The sequence below is a fragment of the Chrysemys picta genome, chromosome 6 (genome assembly GCF_011386835.1).
Source record: "Chrysemys picta bellii isolate R12L10 chromosome 6, ASM1138683v2, whole genome shotgun sequence".
In the NCBI taxonomy this organism is placed as follows: Eukaryota; Metazoa; Chordata; order Testudines; family Emydidae; genus Chrysemys; species Chrysemys picta.
In genome coordinates, this window is record NC_088796.1 from 90843360 (window position 1) to 90858619 (window position 15260).

At 37.3% G+C, this 15260-nt stretch overlaps 1 protein-coding gene across 1 annotated transcript in view; it reads right to left on the bottom strand.

The window, feature by feature from the left end:
• Positions 1 to 15260, bottom strand: part of RIC1 (RIC1 homolog, RAB6A GEF complex partner 1) — an 85344-nt gene that overhangs the window by 8906 nt on the left and 61178 nt on the right. The window contains 9 exon segments of the mRNA XM_005296801.5: positions 1948 to 2084; positions 2200 to 2358; positions 2707 to 3435; positions 4637 to 4753; positions 7925 to 8063; positions 8963 to 9123; positions 11450 to 11539; positions 12251 to 12361; positions 12607 to 12645. Coding sequence (XP_005296858.2) covers positions 1948 to 2084; positions 2200 to 2358; positions 2707 to 3435; positions 4637 to 4753; positions 7925 to 8063; positions 8963 to 9123; positions 11450 to 11539; positions 12251 to 12361; positions 12607 to 12645 — 1682 coding nt within the window.

Genomic DNA, 15260 nt, shown 5'->3' on the forward strand with positions numbered 1-15260 from the left:
TTTTTTTTTTTTTTTTTTACACACAATTCTACATTTGTAAGTTCAACTTTCATGATAATGATTACACTACAGTACTTGTAATAGGTTAATTGAAAAGTATTTCTTTTGTTTTTTACAGTGCAAATATTTGTAATAAAAATAAATATAAAGTGAGCACTGTACACTTTGTATTCTGTTATAATTGAAATCAATATATTTGAAAATGTAGAAAATATCCATAAATATTTAAATAAATGCTATTCTATTGCTTAATCCTGCAATTAATAGCAATTAATTTTTAATCACTTGACAGCCCTATGAAGAAGTTGAATTATAGTTGTTGCAGTCCAGTTACTTCATTAAGTTTATACTTGGTTATTTGATATTCTGTCTCAGTTTAGCTGTTGAATTATGTTAAAAATTGATGCTGTTAGTATTTTAAAAAGTGAACACCATTGTGGTTAATGCTCAGAGGTTTTTGAATTTTATACTCAGCTTTATAGCTAGTCCATTCAATATAGTTAACCAACCATACTTTAATTTACATTTCAGAATTTCATGTTTTGTTTAGAGGTTGTCTTAAGAGTTGCCACACTGTATCATTCATTTTATTTACTTGTTTATGTGGTGTATATCATTTGCATGATTTGTTTATTGGTTTTATCATTTTTAATTACTTAAACTCTTTATTTCAAAGTCAAGTTAATGGTTTATTTTGGGGCAGCAGTTTATAAAAGAATCCATGTTAAGTTTTGCAGTGATGCACTCCCAGTGCAGTCTCATTAATAACCATAATCAGTAAGTCCAGCTTTTGGTTTGGTTTTCCTGAACTAGTCATGTGAGAAGCAATTAATTAGATAAATAATTCCATCTAATTGTTTCCCCAAAATATTCATTTTGCTAATTGCTTGTTTCTTTTGGTAATTTTACTGGCATCCAACCCCTACCACACCAGGCCTTCAAAAGATTTGTTTCTTAAATTTTATAAAATTTACTGTAACAACTCTGGATATTCTTGTTATCCATTTAAATGTCTGTTTTATTACACCTGCTAAGTTCTTGACCTTAGTACTATCTTGTTGCATTTTATTTGAGTAAAGATCAAACACCGTGGTCCAAAGGTCATTTTCCTCAAAATGATTTTAAAAATACAATATTGGACAGTAACTTCCTATGGACAATTCTGGTTTGTGTTCCCTGCATTTTATCTTGTTTACCACTTCTAAGCAGAAGAAAGAAGCATCCGATGAAGTGGGTTTTAGCCCACGAAAGCTTATGCCCAAATAAATTTGTTAGTCTCTAAGATGCCATAAGTACTCCTCGTTCTTTTTAATATCAAAGTTACAGCTCATGCACATAAAAAGTTATGATAGACGGAAATCGAAGTAGACAATATGTGCAGTAAAAGCAAAGGGAGAAATATTTCTTCTGCAGTATTAGGTGAAATGCTCTATTACAGTTAATGGACATGTGAGTGCTCACTGTAGAACCTCCAGAGGTCTGCGGAATCTCACAGCACACAGAACACCACTAAGGTTGCTGTCAGGGCCAAATTAAGACAATCTAGGGTCCTGGGCACCCCCCACATAACATCTCCCCGCCCCCCCTACCCATGCTGTGGCCCAGACCCTTTCAGGACTAACAACAGGTTTCACATTTAAGATGAATGGCCCAGCTCACACATCCCAGAGGTACTATTTCAGGCAGGCATCAGTTATATTTGGTTCACACTTTTCAACTTGTCTTTGCATCCATAAGGGCTAGAAACAATTTTTTTTTTTAAATGGAAACTGAAATCCTGATCTCACATGACTCCAGGAGTCATGAGTGCCCATGCCTTAATATAGCCCCATTGTATAATTTGTTACAATGTAAATAGTTTGGATGAGTGGGGCAGGAACTATTCTCTGTACAGTGGCCCAGCATGGTAGGGATCAGTCATGAATTGTACTATGATACAAATGTTACCTTTTCCCAGATGGACCAGAAGGCATGCTCAGTGTTTTCTGTAGATTAAATTTGTTAGCAGGAAGATTCTCTGCTGATTGAGATAAACTAATGCTGCGATGTCTGAAGAACTCAAAGCCACCAGTTGAGCTGGGTTCCTACAACAAAGAAGCATATGACCAACTAAAGTAAAAACATATTACATCCTGGGTATACATGAGATTCATTATGTTTAGTGACTGATGTACAAGATTTATGATTTTCTTAACAAACCTGAGTTGTGGGTGTAGGTGGCGGAGTCTCTGATTCACCAGAACCAATGGCTTTAAGAAATCTGATCATGTGACGACAAAGGTCCCACTTTCCCTGCTCTAGGGCAGTGTTGAACAGAAGAGTGGCATGCTGCCTACTAACTGCTGGAACCTCCATGTTCTACAAGTAACAATGCACAATATAAAAATAATTTGCTTCTGAAACCCAGCAATACTTCTGGAAAAAGTCAAGCCCCCGCCCCAGCAGTATGCTCAAAAATGAGAGTTGTAGGTAAAGGCATATTTCACAGTTTTCCATTTTGTTAAGTGCCAGTTTAGGGACCTATTCATATTTAATTTGATCCCTAAACAGATATAATTGAGGGGAGTTGCCCACCAAAAAAAGTGTTATATTTATTTTTAAAAAACAGTTATGCCAAACATGCAATAAATCGTTTAAATAAAACCAAAAAAAATGGGGACTAAATGGTCACTTCTTTTTTGTAATCAAGTAGCAGGATACTATTACCTGTAGGATAATAAGGTAAGAGGCAGCTGTGTCTAAGTCCTGGGCCATTAAGCACTCCTCAAATAAGTCTTTTGGGTTTCCAACAGCAGCAAAAAGGTAATTCCACAGGGCATATTCCGTCTTCCTAGCACAATGAACAACTGTCTGCAGGAAAAGGGGGAACTCTGTAATGAACTTAGCCACAGTGGGAAGCAGAGGGTCGGGAATGGGCTCCCGCGAGGTAGCTTCTTCTTCCAGCACTTCATGAAGCATCAGTTCTAGCACATGAGGAAAGTAAGGTAATGTGGCACAGGAGTGGGCCAAAAGCAAGGCTTGCTCTCCTAGGTTCCTCACCAAAAGCTGGCGCAAAATGTGATGGAGGTAGATCTGAGAGGTTCTCTCAACAATACAGAAAGGAAAGAGGACCTCCAAATGTTGTCTAGCGCTGCTGTAAGTGTATAAACAGTCGTAGAGTACAGTGTCATTGACAGCACCAAGAACCAAGGCATCTTCAAACAGAACAGCCAAGGGGTATATGTTGATGTGGAAAGGCAGCATGATCCGTCTTGACAAAAAAGAATGTGGTTTGCGGTGATCCCTGGGAAACAAAGGAAGCCAGACTTTCATACCTGACCCACCACAGCTGAGCCAGAGTGCCTCCAGTAAGTGGCGCTTTTGTTTGTTTGCCCTACAGGTAGTCCAAACATTTTCAACCGACTGGGCTAGCACAACTGGAGCACAAAAAGGCAGCTGGGGAAGAAAGAAAAGAAAAAAAGATCTTAATACCCTTTTAATTTGTGCCTCATCTCACTAGTATCCTTCTTTCAGTTGAAAGGGGTGACAGCACATTTCACTCCCATTTAATAGATTTGTCGGTGAGGGGAGTATATGATAGAAATTCACTATTGTAGAGAATTATGTATTTTTATTAGGCATTTCTAAAACTCTAGTCAGTGCAAGTACTCAAGAAAGCATTTCAACCTGCGTTTCCACCCCCACAAACCTAAAACTGGCAAAGTACTGTATACCACGGATATTTATCAAATACTGCCCACATCCATTTTAAAGGTTTTTTTCACAAATACTGCTTGTTGTCACCACGGGGTCATTACTTTTCTAAAAGTGAGGACTGATAAGTGCAATTCCTATGCAACTTAGTCTTGCTGCATTTTGGGCACCAAGAAAAAGCTCCAGTATTAACCCACCAAGAGGGGTCTCTTTCATTCCTCACCTACTAGCTGATACCACTGACAATTCCAGTCAGAAGGCTGGTCAAATTGCCTATTTTTAGCACAGAGTGTAGGCTAGAGCTGGTGGGTTACTGTAAAAATAATGTTTGCAAGCATTCACTTGAATCCAACCATGCTCATGCTCACACCTCTCTGCAATTTCTGAAAATTCACACACACATCATTAGTATGAATGATTGTGAAATTGTTGCTCTTCATATGACTATCTACACATTGTCATAAGAACAAGGATAGTCCTACATTAAAGAGTTTGTTCATTAATTTCTCTCATCTCTTAAGAAGTTGGTCAAAAATGCCAGTATGTGCCTGAAGGGGGACGACAAACCACAAGTATTCAAAGTGAACAGTTTAGGAATAGCCCACAGGTCGAAAATTGTTTGCCCAAGCTTCGTACAGCACCTATCACAGTGGGATCCTGATCCATGATTGGGACCCTATGTTACAGCAATACAAGGGGTAAATAATCTGATTGTCAGAGATACTTGCAGAAATAAAAACTGGCTTGTGAATGATTCGTGAACAGAAAAGAGGGCTGCATTTGTCAGGTAATTTATTCACAACAAATAATTCAACCAGTTTTAGCACAGGCATTGAAGTGAAGCTACACACTTGTTTCTAGGCCGAGATCAATCACCTTCACAACTTGCTGAGTCCTCAGAACCTTTGAAAATTCTTGTGTAATCCCAAATATGTTTACTCACAAGTTTCCTTTGGTTAGGACCGCTGTCCTTCTCTCGTATCTGGGGGCCAGACCGATCCCTTTGTACCATGATGAGTTGTCCTGCTAAGTTTAACATAATGCTTTCTGCCTCACAGGCCTGTGGGGAAAAAAAAAGTGTAAATTACTTCTCTAAACTTTTCTGAATCCATCATTTTTGCTTTGATATGTACAGTATAGTCTCTACATAAACTCACAGCCAAACGCAAATTCAGAACATTGTCACTCCACTAAGCATATCTTTATAGGAGGCATGTAAATATTGGCTTATGAACTCTGGATACAATTCTTTCTACCTATCTTCCAAACCAGCTTGCATATAAAGGAGGACAGAAGCAAATACTCAAGGCTTTGATCTGTTTTAGGGAGGGACCTACCCCATATGCTCCCTAAAAGCTCTGCTTGCCTAGGAGTAAAGCATGTAAACTGGGGATATGTTGGAGGGAGGTGCTGTCCTTTCCCTGCTCTTCATTTTAATCAAACAGTTTAATTGTAAGCAGAGGTTTCAGTGTGCAACTTTCCTCAAAAAGGCTCTAAGGGTATGTCTACATTACAATTTAACACTTGCTGTTGGCCCACGTCAGCTGACTTGGGCTTGCAGGGCTTGGGCTGTGCCACTGTAAAATAGTGGTGCAGACGTTTGGGCTCAGGCTAGAGCCTGGGCTCTGGGACTCTCCCCCATCATGGGGTCCCAGAGCTCGGGCTTCAGCACTAGCCCAAACATCTACACTGCAATTTTACAGCCCAATAGCCTAGCCTGAGCCCCACAAGCCCAAGTCAGCTGATGAGGGCCAGCCAGAGGTGTGTAATTGCAGTTCAGACATACTCTAAAACTGCATTGCATAATGCCATGGTTTTTAAAATGGTGTTTAACAGGAACAGTTCTTTACCAGAGCTAGTACGTAATGCACTCCCACAGACCTCTACGCAAATCTCAGTTAAAGGGTTGACTTGAGGCTGGTTACTGTATCTACCTCAGCTGTGGCTAAATAAGCTCCTAGCAGCTCACTGCCAGTTCACCTAGGGAACAGCAGCACACAAGGACAGCCATTTTCAACACTTAACTTTTGAAGAAGAGAATAGAATGCAGTGGTTGTAGAGTATTTCATATTCCAAAAAGGAAAAAAACAAAAAGAACGTAAATATATATAATTATATGTACACAAAGTTAGTTCCTTTATTTTACCCAGATACTTGCACCCCAATCATCTAAGTGTCCTTTGTGCCCCTTGCTTTTAAATCTGCTTATTTTAGTTAGCATTGCTGCTGGTCCGTGCAAGTGCCATATGGTGGAATTGGTTATGCCAGGGTCAAGCCTTCCTAATACACAGAGGCAAGCCTCTTAAAGAGCCAATTTAGCATAGGAAGCAATCAGAAGAAACAAGCAGGGCTGGGCACCTATAGAAGGAAACATTTAAATGGTTCTACTGTAAAAGTGACTGTAAAAATGCCACGTTGTTCAACAGAACTACTCCGTGTCTATTCGTAGTTTTGCCTCAACTTTAATTGTAAAGTAAGCTTTTTCTACTTCTGTTCTGTTGACTTTGCAGAGTCAACACTGCTACAGGAGAGGAAGATGTATTCCATTTTGGCTCAGTTATCAATAGAACCATTAATCAAGATTGATCGCAGGGACTTTATTGTTAATGCTAGGGCCAGAAAGAACCCAGATTAACGTTTATATTCAAGGTTGACTCGCAGAGATGACAATTAGAGTAAACATCTTTTTACTTATAAACTCAACAAATTTGGTATGGAATTTCTTGACAGAAAAGCAATCAGGGAACCCAACCTGTAGTGTAAATGTTTCCCTCCCAAATAGAAGTGTACTTAAAAACCTTAAACGTTTAATACTACACTGATACTTCGATCTCTGAAAAATATTTATTTTGTTTTACATTTAAATCAACTGCCTGACAGCTTACATACTATCATGTGTATAAAGCCCACATCCAGTTTTTCATATCAGACTAGAAGGACCCGAATAGTAGATTCTCAGCATCTGAGATGGAAGACAATGAATTTGATCCTTTGCTTATAAGCATTTTCTTGCAGCTAGCTAAGAATGGCAAGACTGTGTCCTAGAGCTCATGATGATTTAGAGTCCGCAATGCAGCTTCAGCACTGTGCACAGGAAGAACAGAATGCAAGAGGCATCTCAGAATGAAGCAGGAAGTGAACCAATGAAAGCTCCAACCCCCCCATCCACTAGATCAGTTACACTTGTCACAGGCAATTAATTTCCCTTAAATAACCCAATAGGTAATAGTCTTCGGAAAGGAAGGATAGTCCAGAGTTAAGGGCACTAGTCGTCCAATTCCCTGCTCCACCACAGAATTCTTGTGCAACCTTGCACAAGATACTGTGCCACTCTGGGTACATGTACACTGCAGCTGAGAGCGTGCCTCCCAACCCGAGCAGACAGACACACACTAGTTCAAGGAGCACTAGCATGCTAAAAATAGCAATGTGGATGCTGTGTCATGGGCTAGTCACCCAAGTACAAGCCCACCTGATCCTCTGGGTCCATACTCTGGTGGCTAGCCCATGCTGCAACATCCACATTGCTATATTTAGGGCACTAGCTCAAGCAGAGCTAGTGTGTCTATCTACCTGGGCTGGGAGGCACACTCTCAACTGCAGTGTAGACATACCTTCTGTGCATCAGTTTCCCATCTGTATAATGGAAATAATAGCTTCCCTATCTCACAGTGAGGATAAGTACATAAAAAAATTGTGAGACTATACTATGATAACAGGGCAATAAGTACCTAAGATAGAAAAGTTGGTCCAGGCCCCAATGCTACATAAACAAATATTGCCCCTTTCCCAGGAATCAGCTGCCCCTTTAGATGGATTCACTGCCTAATTGACTTTGGTGGGTAATACCAAAAAGATGCACCTTATGTGCATCCAGGGGTCCTACATTATAGAAAAGAGTTATATGCATGTTCTAGAACAGCTTGGAATTTTATGGGCATTGATCCAGAAGATGTATATTTCATACCCACACTATTTAAATAGTTAAATGTATCCAGGTCTTTTGTTTGCTTGCTTGTTTTTGTTTTGATTCTTTTCGGCTTTAGCTCTCATACTAAACAATAGAAGCATTTTATAAATATTTGAAAAGCATCTTCAAAAGAACTCTTTATTGCTACTGTCTGATATCATCACCCAGGCAGAACTCTTAAGACTAAAACTACCAACTCCAAGGACTGTCAGTTATTTTTTATAAACTTCAACCACTCAAAAACACTGGACAGACTCATACCTGCTGTGGCATTTTCAAGCTGATGCCAGTCTCTGTTCTCACCGATGTCAGAGTTACAGAAACAACAAGGAAAGGATGAGGAATGTAACGAGACATGGATACCTCCTGAAGAACTTGAATACTGGCAGTAGGGTTAGGACTGTAAGGGGGGGAAAAAACAGCTGCTGAACATTTCTCCTCTAACAGTAATTAATGGAAAATTACAGTTAGTTTCTAAATCCTTAATGATGGAAAATACTAATTTAACCATAGGAAGCAGAGCTCTTTCAAGAAACCAGAACAATTTCCCCTTAAACTGCAAAACTGTACCCAGGCCACTCTTCTGAACTGAATAAAGTTATATTTAATAAACCCATTAGCCTGATTTGTTCAATCTTGATAATTTATGGGAACACAGGAGGAAAGAGCAAAGTGCTCAATGTACCTCTCAATAGTGATGATTTCAATCTGGGTTTCTCTGAACAAGGCATTGGAACTATTCTCCAAGTTAGACAACAGCCATCTCCCTCCCTACTGACGAAGGTTCCTTCTTTTTGATTTCAATGCAGGCTACAATATTGTGGACAACTCCATCCATCTAGACGACTGCAATAAATTATGAACCCTCCAGGTTACTTTCCCTACCAGCTAAAATGGGCCAAGTTTTCAAATGTGCCCCAATTCTGACACCTTTTTCACAAGCACAAGTTTGTAAGTGCACATTTCAGGCACTATCACCTGCACACGTAAATTATGTGGGAAAGTGATCGTGCTCAAAAAGTTTCTCTGGGTAAGTATGTGTGCATGCAAACTTCCAAATATGCAAACCCTTGCATCAACATTTTAAGCATTATCATTTGCACACACACAGGTGATAGAATTGCTACAAATGGATGCCATATTTTGAAAAGTTATCTCAAGAAGTTATCAAAGCCTTTGATTAATCTTAAGACTAACAGTTTATGAAAGGAAATTACTCATGTAGAGGAGATATTTCTGAGTTAATTACTATAAAAATGGGGTAAAATGATTGTATAGACTTGCTTCAGTTGTACTCACCCATCAGGTTGTCTTTCAATACTATAAAGGCAAATAGAACAATCTGCTCTAAACAATATTACTATATCCCGGAAGACACTGAGTAGTAATGTTTCTGCCTGCACTTTGGTGACATGTGCAAATGCATTGTCCAGATTGGATGTTCGCAAGTAGATTCTTAGCTGTAAGGACAATTAATGGTTTAAACAAGAGTTCTCTTGCTGCAAACATCAATGTAACAAATACTTCAACAACAGATTCATTAATGCCTCATGGATTTTTGTGGTATGGCAAAACATTTTAGGAAGCAATTTTAAATTGTATACTAAACTGACTGAGTGCTTAACTGGTAGTGCTATGGTAGTTATATCAACAACAAAACGTAAAAAAAAAAAAATTAAGAGGATCAATTCTAAAACTGCAGACCTTGAACGAAGGAAAGTTCTTTTACCTTCCTCAAATATTCATCCAAATTCCTATTCACACTGAGCCTCTCCCGCCCCCCAATTGAAGAGTTATACAACATTTTCCCCAAACATGCCTCTATATTTAGTAAGGCTGTCAAGCGATTAAAAAAATTAATTGTGCGATAAATCACACTGTTAAATAATAGAATATCATGTACTTAAATATTTTTGGATGTTTTCTACATTTTCAAATATATTGATTTCAATTACAACAAAATACAAAGTGTGCAATGCTCACTTTACATTTATTTTTTATTACAAATATTTGCACTGTAAAAAAAAGAAATAGTATTTTTCAATTCACCTAGTATAAGTACTGTAGTGCAATCTCTATCATGCTAGTTGAACTTACAAATGTAGAATTATGTATAAAAAAACTGCATTCAAAAATAAAACAAAATTTTAGAGTCTGCACATTCACTCAGTCCTCCTTCTTGTTCAGCCAATCGCTCAGACTAAGTTTGTTTACATTTGCAGGAGATCATGTTGCCCGCTTCTTGTTTACAATGTCACCTGAAAGTGAGAACAGGCAATCGTATGGCACTGTTGTAGCAGGTGTCACAAGATATTTATGTGCCAGATATGCTCAAGATTCACATGTCCCTTCATACTTCAACCACCATTCCAAGGGACATGCGTCCATGCTGAAGACAGGTTCTGCTCGATAATCTAAAGCAGTGAGGACTGACGCAGGTTCATTTTCATTATCTGAGTCAGATGCCACCAGCAGAAAGTTTTTCTTTTTTGGTGGTTTGGGTTCTGTAGTTTCCACATCGGAGTGTTGCTCCTTTTAAGACTTCTCAAAGCATGCTCCACACCTCGTCCCTCTCAGATTTTGGAAGGCACTTCAGATTCATAAACCTTGGGTCGATTACTGTAGCTAGCTTTAGACATCTCACACTGGTACCTTATTTGTGTTTTGTCAAATCTGCAGTGAAAGTGTTCTTAAAACGAACAGCAGGTGCTGGGTCATCATCCGAGACTGCTATAACATGAAATATACGACAGAATGTGGGTGTAAAAGAGCAGGGGACATCCAATTCTCCCCCAAGGAGTTCAGTCACAAATTTAATGAACGCATTTTTTTTTTTTAAAAACGAGTGTCATCAGCATGGAAGCATGTCCTCTGGAATGGTGGCTGAAGTATGGAAGGGGCATACGAATGTTTAGCATATCTGGCATGTAAATATCTCGCAATGCCCGCTACAAAAGTCCCATGCAAATGCCTGTTCTTATTTACATTGCCATCAGAAAGCAAGAAGTGGGCAGCATTATCTCCTTTAAATGTAAACAAACTTGTTTGTCTTAGCGATTGGCTGAACGAGAAGTAGGACTGAGAGGACTAGTAGGCTCTGAAGTTTTACAATGTTTTGTTTATGAGTGCACTTATGTAACAAAAAACTACATTTATAAGTTGCACTTTCAGGACAAAGATTGCATTACAGTATTTATATGAGGTGAATTAAAAAATACTATTTCTTTCATCATTTTTACAGTGCAAATATTTGTAATCAAAAATATATACTTTGATGTCAATTACAACACAGAATACAATATATATGAAAATGTAGAAAAACATCCAAAATATTTAATAATTTTCAATTGGTATTCTATCGTTTAACAGTGCGATTAAAACTGTGATTAATCACAATTAAATTTTTTAATCGTGATTATTTTTGAGTTAAATCGCATGAGTTAACTGCGATTAATCAACAGCCCTAATATTTAGAACACACAAAAACCTGTCTGTCAGCACTCAAAATTGTGTCACATTTCTAAGGAAGATGAACATATTCTTACGTTGTCTTAACATGAAAATGGCTTTTAATGTTTTCCACAAAGGATTAGTTAAGAGGTATTGATGCAGGCAGACTCAATACGCTTCAGACATGAAGGGTTGAAGGAAAGGAACCTATATTAGCTGAAATTCCCACAGTTCTACGTTTGTTTTTTCCTGTACACAAAATTAATTTTGAGCATGCCTAATATTTAAAAATAAGATAGCAACTGAATAGCTTGTTTGAAGAAACGAATGCCTTACCTCTTCTTGGCGGTCACTTAAATTATAACATGCAAGAACAATGAAATCATTCCACCAGGCTATGCCACCTGTTACAATCATATTTTGCTCCTTAAAATAAAATGAAAGATCAAGCAAGTCAGAACGGTTATAAGCTGCTTACAAATTTCCACAAATCACATAATTTATACATACAAAAATAAATTAATACATAGAGAATTATACACAGACTTAAAACATAAGAGCCTCCTATAGACTACATATAAAAAAGAAAATCTCCTGTAGATGACACATAAAAAAACAGTATCACTATTAATAGGACAATCTTATTTAGGTATGACACTACTTTTAAAAAAATAAGTCTTCAAGGGTTGTCAGATAGATATGTGATTATCAAGAACTATTCAACAAAGCCAAGTGCTACATATGGTTCATCAGTGAACGCAGTAAATCTACAACTTTTTAAATCATAGTTGCTTTTTCGCTATAGGCCAAAATTTTCAATTCTGGGTGCCTAAAGTTAGGTTTCATACTTGATTTTCAGAGGTGCTTAGCATCTACAACTCCCATCTCCCATTAGGCATCCAGGTTTAAATTTTTTTGCTATAATTCATATATTTTACTGCCAAGTTTGTTCCAAACTATAATACTTTTCATGTGTTTTATGTCAAGACATGCAAAACCAGTTTCCCTAATCTGTCTTCAAGAAATTCATTTGAAAAAATATGATTTGGTAGAAAACTAAAAATATGTTCAAAATATTGTGATTATAATACATCTGGTTAAATTGCACACAAGCTTATAAAACTAGTCAGCACTCACCTGGGTAATGTTCCCAAACAACTTCCATTTTTTGGTGAGTAAAGAATAATGTGCAAAACCAAACTTGCCAACAACAGCTACATTCTGCCCCAGCTTGTCAATGGCTGAAAACTGTTCAGACAAAAATTGGGGGGGGGGGGGGGGGGGGGGACGACTATTGTTCAGAAATCTTTCAAAAATTGCATACTTCTATTCAAGATGATCAATACTTTAGCAATATTAATATAATCAACTTAAAACTTGAAAATTGTCTGAATACTGAGTACTAATGTTCTCTACAATACTAATAAGAACAATTATAAAAACCTAATGCTTGCATTTTTCATCAAGCACCAACCTATTTTTAAATAACTCACCCTTATAGGCCAGTTGCTCTCTAGATATGTACTGTGAATCTAAAAAATAAAAAAATAAAAAATAATATAATATAGATCATTGTTCCGAGAACAAATTGAAAAGATAAAAATTCACACACTTTAAGGGACATACACAGTCAACATTGTTTCTTTTATCTATTTTTAGTTCCATAACATTCTAGTTTGTTCACAGCCGCTGGAGTTTTTTCACCACCACAATTCTTCCCTCACTCCACTCTTTCCAATACATTTTAGAATTATATAAACCCTAGAAAACAATTTTAACAACATATTTTAAGCTTGTTTTCTGATTTTCTTTGCTTTGATTAAAATATGTAAAAATCTACTAATAGTGAGTTACAGGGGCAAAATACTATTTTTTTTAGATTTTTTTCCCCTTCAAGCAGTTGATTTTTTCCCATCAATTGAAGAGTTGTCAAGGGAAGATTCCATTCAGTAAAATCATCTGTTATGCATGGTTTCTTCAGCCATCACCTCCAGGAATCAAATTTTCTTGGATTTGTACTGACATAAAAGAAAAAAACCACACCTATTCTGACTCAATTAATTTGCCTTTTTTCCACTCCTGAATAGTTTTATTTTGTACAGAATGTATATGCTAAGTTATCTCATAAAATGAACATGGTAAAATTCTATTAGTCTGTATACAAACTGCAGCACAGCAAACTAGTGGCAAGAAGAGTAACTAGAACTATGGCTATAGGGAAGGGAAGGATTTTGTTCTCTAATACAGTTGTCTGAAATATCTGCAGTTTGATTTATGGTTTCAATTATGCCATTTCTTGGTCAGTTACCTAGCTGTCTTAAATTGGCTTCAACTTCTGCCACAGACAAAAATGAGATTCAGTATGGAATATCAATAAGTTTCTTTTTGCTAAAACTCAAATTATTCTACTTGGGAAATAATGAGAAGACTTCCATTCCCATCTGCAATTTATAAGGATATTAATCATAATTTCAGACAAATTTAGGATGTTCACTGTAACCCATCAGGTAAACATTTCACAAGACAACTACCGTCTCAACCTAGGTTTGAGGTAAATTATAAATTTCAAGGAACAAGTCTTCCAGAGTTAGATTTTAACTTTTGATTCTTTTGACATGAAAGTCCAAGGGGTTTGGAAAGTGGCTGGCATTGAAATGAGAAAAAGGTTGAACTTAGGAAGATACTGAATTGATAACCACCAACGACAGCAAAAGCTAAAAGACTCAATGCAAGCAATTTATAAAAGCCTCCAGCTCCTTTCCAGACAGGGAGTTTACTTACTCAGTATTCTGTTACCTGAATGATCCAAAGTCTTATCAAATTAAGTTTTACTGTCCATAAGAAGATATAGTAGCTCTTTAAATAGAAGCCAATCAAAGCTATTTTGCAGGACACAGTACTTCAAGAAAACTTTTACCCTGTACATTTTCAACTTGAATGAGTTTAGGCAAGAGAAAAATGTATTTGGTTTAAGCACCAAATAAGATCATTCAATTCTTGAAAGGATTCAAGGTCTGTATTTTTGTAACAAGTTAAACCATTATGAAGATATTTTTGTCAGTTGGATACATTTCTCTAATATCAAGTATGCTGTCTGGTCTTCCTTACACTCTTACTACTCATTACCAACTGGCAATTATGCCTCAGCAGATAAACTAGGCCAATGGGGGTGAAGACAGCAGTTGTCTGAGTATTCCTCCTATTACCTGTGTGTAAAGGCCTATTAAACAGATCTCAGCCTAGATCGGTGTTTATTCTACAGTTCTTCTCCTGTGTAACATTCCTTTTCATTTCTGAGTGCAGTAAAGAAACAGAAGAAAAGGACCAAATTCCTCTCTGCAAAGTCTACTAGGACAGTCTGACTGGCGCTACTGCTCTTATCATATGAGCAACTAAACCATCAGCCACCATAATTCAAATGAAACTGCTTCCCTAGATGAGGTAGTTTTCATTAAAGGCAAGCAGATACATTCTAAATTAGAGTCAGATTAGAAACCCACATAAAAAACACTCTCCAGGTTCTGCAGATTATTTGTTTTAAAAGGCATCAGTTTGTAAAATATCATGGGTTAATGACTGTAATTAGTCATAAAAAGCCAAAAAGCCAGGAAAGATGTGAGGGGTGTAGGGGCTTTTTTAATCAGACCTGTGCTCTAATCTGTGGAAAGTACTGCATCAAAAACTTTCATAAAGATAGTATACAAAAAAAAAAGTAAGTGGCACATGAAACAAAACACTAGGGCTAATGCTGGTATATGGATCTCTAAGGTTTTGACAGCACCTGGAACCTGGTATAGATGTCGGTGCCTAATGCAGCCTGATAATCATGCTGATGTAAACACTGCACGTACAGTAAGTTAAAACCTGTCAATTTTACTAAAGTGTCATCCTCAGTTTTAGTGAAATCCATAAAGCAGATATGTAAGCAGGAAACTGTGTTTAAAATTATAGATTCAAAATTATCTAAATTGTTCCTCACTGCTGGAATGAGTAAGCCTGATGGGCTTTGGACTTAACATCTTCTGGAAACAGCTTCTTGCAAGCTATGAAACTATAAAGTGGTTTCAACTCCTCATCTAAACAAACAGTCTGCATGTATTGCCAAAACCCTGAAGCTGTCTGCAATAGACTAATCTTTAAATCTGTC